Below are 6,490 nucleotides of genomic sequence, written 5' to 3'. Positions count from 1 at the left end.
TTGAGGCTTAGAAGATGAATATAGGATTAAAAATAATTTATTAGACAATTATTTGTAATTATCGGAATTTTTGGTTAATTAAGGAAAATTAGCCAATTTCCATTATTTAAAATATATAAAGGCCTCAAAAATTCAAGGAAAAATAGGGATAAATTATGTGACATATTATCCTAATTTATAAAATTACTTCCCACCTTTGGATGTACAGAGGTTAGCTTAAAGAATATTTATTACCGAATTATTATCGGTAGAATGTTGATTTTTGATGAAATAAAATTTAGAAAATTATAGAGGGAGGTAAAACTTGAGAAAAATCATGGAATACCCTTGGAATGAGGGGAGTTTAAGGAGGTGTTGAAATTGAAATTTTGTGACAGTAAATTGGACAGGATTGTTGGAAAATCGGACCAAAAATACACAAATAATCAGTGGATTACACTGAATATTGGATGAGTCATTTTTTCCCCAATATTTAGAGTAATATTTCGGCCAAAAATAAGGGGGAGGACAAAGTTGAAATTTTCCAAATTGTTTAAGGGCATAAAGGGAAATAAGAGACAAAATAATAAAATAATATTTTATTATCACATGAAAATCACATGGTGAATAGGTGTCCATCCATGTGTCAACTTCTTGTAGTGTGTGCTTTAGGATTTGTCCATGTGTAAAGTGAAAAAAAAATGGACGGCCAAAATTGCATCTTTTTCCCGAAGGGCATTCTTGGAATTTTGAAAAATCAAAGCCTATAAATACCCCCTCTCATGAACAATTCGGCCAAAGAGGTTGCTTGGTGAGGGAATGTTGTGTTCTTGAGTTTAGGAGAGAGAAAGGAAGAAAGAAGAGAGAGAAAGGGAGAAAGAAAAGTTAGACACCTCTAATCGCCAATTAAGAGCTAATTAAGGTATGTTTACCTCCCTAAGTGTTAATTATTTTTAGTTAATTATTTATTTGAGGAAGATTAGGATTAATTACCTTGATTAATTATGGTTTAGTGATAGCTAAGATTAATCATGCTATTTGATTAAAGATTAGTAAGTAATTAAGGTTAGCTACTATGATTAATTAGTAATTAGTGATTAGTTATGCTAATTGAAGGATGATTAATTATGATTAATCATGTTGATTAAGGAATGATCAAAGGTTAATCATGTTGATTAGAGAATGATTAGTGGTTAATCCATAAGAGATTAGTGACTTAATCTTAGAGGATTATGTGGTACTAATGACTATGTGACTTGAGGACCTTAATTAAATATTGGATTAAGGATTAAGGGTTAATGATTAACCAAGAAAACATGATTAATCATGGATTAAGGAAGAATTCCAAGACCTTAACTGAGGATTAAGGCTTGGTCAAACCAAAGTCAAAGGATTAGGAAAGGTATACAGAAATTATAAATTGAAAGGCACAAGGGTAGTATTATATTGAGAAAGAATTGTATACTGGATATGGAATTTACCATACCCTTACTGTATGGTTGATAGGCAATTTTCTGGAAACCTAGGAGGAGCTTAAGCAAGGAAACAAGGAGGAAACAGTAAGCGTGGAACCGAGGTAGCGTGAACTTGCAATTATTTTGTTGACCTGCATATGGTGTTTCTGCTATGTGTGTTTATGTGCCATGAGAATGTTTATGCCCAGATGATGTGAACTCCTTGCAATGTATGCCTTGGCTCTTGCATGATTGAGTTTTGACTAGAATGATTATATACTCCACGATATGATGACATGGATACAGAATGGTTATTGCATGGCATAAAGACTAGCAATGTTATTTTATTGCATGTAGCATGACATCTTATGCATGTTGACTTGATGGTTGTATGTTCAATGCTACTGGGATTTCTATGAAATCTCATTCCTCCTATAACATGATATCCTAGGTGCCACTACTTCCAAGGAGAAGGGAAAAGAAATAGTCATGGCTTGAGAAAGTTATGAGTTATGTATTGTATTATATGGTTTTAAACCTTTTTCTTTCAAGCCATGTAAGCATATTCTGATCTTGAATACATGATATGATAACCTTTTTGAATGTATATTAATGGTAGAGCACCTTTATATGTGATTATGGTATGCTTATAGTGAAAAACGAAATGGTGCTAGAATTAGTGAAAAAGGGGGATAAAAATGGTCTAGATTTGACCAAACTTTGACCAACAAAGACCCTGGTCAAATGATTGACTTTTTCCCTGAAATTTGGCATGCAAATAGATCTTATTTTTCCCTTTAAAATGAGTGGTAAAGCGTCACAATCGGAGCTCTATGTAAGAAGTTATGCCTTTCCCAAGTTAGGCAAAAATCCTGAAAAATAGAAAAATGACCAAATGAACAGTACTTTTTGAAATTAAAATCGGATGCGTTTCTGATTAAATTGGAATCTGAGGTCATTTTTCCTTGATAGATAATGTTAAGAGCTTCGAGCGAGACTTGGAACGACCTTGTTTCGATTTTTCTAGAATTAGTTATGATTTTTCAAAGTTATGCCAATTTTAAGGTTACAATAAATAGTAATGCGGGAAAGGAAATTTTTTAACTCAGGTTTTTCAACTCGGTAACCTTAAATTGCGCTTCCGAATATCTTAACTTGACATAATATAAGGTCACAAATGTAAGGTGTTACAGACTGCATTTGCTATTTTCTAAATTAAAGGTTCCAAATCGCAATTGTACATATTTGATAGTCTTTGTTTGTAATTTTCCCAAACAAGTTTTAGAATTAAATTTTTATTTATGAAACTCTGTTTCGTTTTTTTTTTTTTTTACGTTTCTTTTGTTTCCGGACACCACAACAAATGCATTTCGAAGCAGAATATGTTGCCCGCATCTTATTTCTTGGGCCGTGATGCGGTTGGTTACTATTTGCTTAACGCAATTCGCCATTCTCTTCTATTTCACTGTTTTTCGGTCCCTGTTCTTGTCTCAGGCAAAAGCAAGACATTCCTCTCTTTAGTCTTTCTCGCTCCGTCTTCCTTGCTGGAAAGGTTTGTCTCTTTCTCTTGCTCTGTCTTTTACCATGGCCGATGAGGATTCAAAGGCAGCCCTTTCTGTCACCGAGAAGAATGAATTGGAGCCGCCGAAGGTTACGACGGAGTCTGATTCAGCCAATATAGCATCTGCCTCAGCTGTCGAATCTGATTCGGCGACGGCTAATACTGAAAACACAGACCTGCCTACTCCCCCGCTGTCGGAGTCACTGGCAGCAGAAGCTACTTCGGTGGTAGAGACAAAGCCGCCGCCGCCGCCACCAACCAGTGATGACAACGATTTAAAAGCTGAAAGTTCAGATTCTAAAGAGGATGCTGTTGGGGCTCAGGACGAGAGATCGAAAAAGTTGCCTCAGAATCTGGTCTCGTTCAAGGAAGAGAGCAACTTAGTGGGTGATCTCTCGGATTCTCAGAGAAATGCTCTTGAAGAGTTGAAGAAGCTGGTTCGAGAGGCACTAGATACTCATCAGTTCACTTCTTCGGGGCCCACCAAAACGATGCCGGCGCCCACTGAAACCACTACAGCAGCTAAGGAAGCTGCAAAAGTTGAGGGAGCCACTTCGGAATCAGATGCCAGCATGGAGGTACATCCACCGCCTGAAACGAAAATTGAAGAAAATCCAGTTAGGGAAGCAGAAGAAGTAGCGAAAGAAACATCCGAGGAACATGTTTTCATATGGGGAGTTCCTCTGCTCAAGGATGACAGGAGTGATGTGATTCTGCTCAAGTTTCTCAGAGCCCGAGATTTCAAAGTTAAGGATGCGTTTGTCATGATTAAGAACACAATAAGCTGGAGGAAAGAGTTCAACATTGATGCACTTGTGGATGAAGATCTTGGAGATGATCTAGAGAAAGTGGTATTCATGCACGGTTATGATAGGGAAGGGCATCCCGTTTGTTATAATGTCTATGGAGAATTCCAGAACAAGGAGTTGTACCAGAAAACATTCTCAGATGAAGAGAAACGAGCCAAGTTCCTCCGATGGCGGATACAATTTTTGGAGAGGAGTATAAGGAAGCTTGATTTTACTCCTGGTGGTGTCAATACCATTTTTCAAGTTAACGACCTTAAAAATTCTCCTGGGCCTGGCAAGCGGGAGCTTCGAATCGCCACCAAACAAGCTTTGCAATTGCTTCAGGACAATTATCCCGAGTTTGTTGCCAAACAGGTTACAATGCACATTTGGATTGCCAGTTTATCATGATTTCAGTTATGCTATACTATGATAGAGGTACTGACGTTTTCTTTTCCAACTTTATAGGTTTTTATCAATGTGCCATGGTGGTATCTTGCATTCTATACTATGATCAGTCCATTCATGACCCAGAGGACCAAAAGCAAATTTGTTTTTGCAGGCCCATCAAAGTCCGCTGAAACACTTTTCAAGTTAGTGAATGAAAACATGATATTCCTCTTTGTTTTGGTTTCTCGGTTTTGGACCTTACATTTCAATTGGTAAAATAGGTACTCTTCTCCTGAGCAAGTGCCCATTCAATATGGTGGCCTAAGTGTTGATTTATGTGAGTGCAACCCAGAATTCAGCATGTCTGATCCAGTCACGGAGATACCTATAAAACCAACCACAAAGCAAACTGTAGAAATCATTATTTATGAGGTGGGGTGACAATGGTCTATTTGTCTATTAGGATACTTACTTTCTGCTTTTTCCTATATTCTATAATGTGCTATTGGAGACGAATGATTTGCAGAAGTGCATTATTGTGTGGGAGCTGCGAGTAGTGGGCTGGGAGGTCAGCTATAGTGCGGAATTTAAACCTGATGCAAAAGATGGATATACTGTTATCATACAGAAGGCCACAAAGATGTCCCCAACTGATGAGCCAGTGGTTTCCAATAGCTATAAAGTTGGTGAACTTGGCAAGATACTGCTTACCATTGACAATTCCACTTTGAAAAAGAAGAGGCTCCTGTACAGGTTCAAGATCAAACCTCTCGGTGATTGAGGGAAAATGATCGGTAGACTGAAGTTAATTGAGGAGTAAGAAAATGCTGTTGTCATCATTCATTGAATCCATAATCCATAGTTTTTCAATAATTTTGGTCATGATCATTTTGTTTGTGGATTGGCCTACTATTTTGATTGTACTTAATATGTATTATCTAGGTAAACATTTACTATTTTGATTGTGAAGAGTAATGCTAGGGGAGAGTGTAGCACTTGGATTTGGATTTAGAGTTGATTTGTGAGATGCTATGTGTTACCTGAAACATCTTTTACTTTGGTGTGGAAGTGTGGATGTAAATTTTTGTCCTCATGTTGTCCTTATCCAGTTTGATCTTGGTCAGTCTTTTGCCTTTTACTTTGATATCTGTATTTAAGCCTCCTGAATCTCATAAATATGTAATATAAGAGGTGTAAATGAGAAATATGCATCATGTTTTTTTAACCCAAATATTTATTTCCGTTCTTTGTAGTTCATTTTATATCTAACTGAATTGGCAATTGATCAATTTCTATCAGACAATGCAGACTGTGAGTGTCTATATCCTTGTGTGTACTTGGCTGTAATTTCAATTTTTCCCCCTCTTAGTTTTGAAGGTGATATATGTATATTTATGAATTTTCTGTATATTTGTATATATATGTTTGGATTTCTGGTTAGAACTGCCTTGTTAGTGGTACGTCCGGGGGCATGGGATAAGGAACTTAATCTAGCTTGTCACATTTTTTGACCCAAAAGTTCTGCTTGTAGCTTCTTCTAAAACAATTAACTTTTTATCTCTAGTTATCCAGTGTTTATTAACCTTCAACTGTATGGTTTTCCATTTTATACGTGTGGAAGGGAAAGTAATTTGGGAACCTCTGAATATTTTAGTCTAATCTAGTAATGATATTTACACTCACTTGAAGAGGGGATTTTGAATGTGGGACAACCCTCTCCCTAATCCATTATCCATTATTCATGTAAAAAGAAAAATATTGCTGTTGATAAGTGTTGGGTTATGCCTAGTCCACCCTTGGTGGATTAAGGTGCTAGCCCAATGCAAGTGGAGTTACTATGTGAATAAGAAGAAAGATGGGTCTAAAGAGGGAATTTTACCTTTATGTTTTAAAAGCTAAATTCCAGTAACTGCACATACGTGAGATATGGTATAGACGGAGTCAGTTTTGATGGATCGAATGATAACTTTCAGAAAACTTTGCTCTCCCCTTTGGAAAGTTATCTTCCTCTCTCGATGTTATCCGCTGTATATCTCATAGCATCCAACATGTGATGCTAGATTGCGTGGGCATGCCTTATATTCCAAGTACGCCCCAAATCCTTCAATGAGGAATAACATCATTCTTATGGATGCAATATTCCTTTGATCTAGAGCCTCAACAGGCTTGTAGTTTCATAGAAAGATCATAATTGCCAACATGGTTGATTTAGTTTGTAAGTACTCAACAAAGGTGTTTAAATCTTGGCCTTGATGTGAAAACTCTTCTAAGTGGCACTTGTAACAGCCCCCCCCCCCGGGGGGAGAAACATGAGGCCT

General features: G+C 37.0%; 1 protein-coding gene across 1 annotated transcript; it reads left to right on the top strand.

Moving 5' to 3' along the window:
• The first annotated feature begins 2,871 nt into the window (after window positions 1-2,871).
• On the top strand, window positions 2,872-5,403 carry LOC114725676 (patellin-3-like). The gene is made up of 4 exons (XM_028912244.1): window positions 2,872-4,157; window positions 4,251-4,375; window positions 4,454-4,604; window positions 4,699-5,403. Exons 1-4 carry the CDS (start codon window positions 3,018-3,020, stop codon window positions 4,951-4,953), a joined length of 1,671 nt encoding a protein of 556 aa, XP_028768077.1. The 5' UTR covers window positions 2,872-3,017; the 3' UTR covers window positions 4,954-5,403.
• The last annotated feature ends 1,087 nt before the right edge of the window (window positions 5,404-6,490 follow it).

Source organism: Neltuma alba, unplaced genomic scaffold (genome assembly GCF_004799145.2).
Source record: "Neltuma alba isolate B1F8T4 unplaced genomic scaffold, ASM479914v2 tig00000358_pilon, whole genome shotgun sequence".
Classification (NCBI taxonomy): Eukaryota; Viridiplantae; Streptophyta; class Magnoliopsida; order Fabales; family Fabaceae; genus Neltuma; species Neltuma alba.
Note: the sequence above shows the minus strand (reverse complement) of the source record. Positions and strands in the feature narration are given on the sequence as shown.

Bases quoted from the DNA above. Each gene is read 5' to 3' on its own strand.
- LOC114725676 (XM_028912244.1), top strand. From the start codon at position 3,018: ATGGCCGATGAGGATTCAAAGGCAGCCCTTTCTGTCACCGAGAAGAAT. The intron at 4,376-4,453 runs GTTAGTGAATGA...TTGGTAAAATAG, and splicing joins TCCGCTGAAACACTTTTCAA to GTACTCTTCTCCTGAGCAAG. The intron at 4,605-4,698 runs GTGGGGTGACAA...AATGATTTGCAG, and splicing joins TAGAAATCATTATTTATGAG to AAGTGCATTATTGTGTGGGA.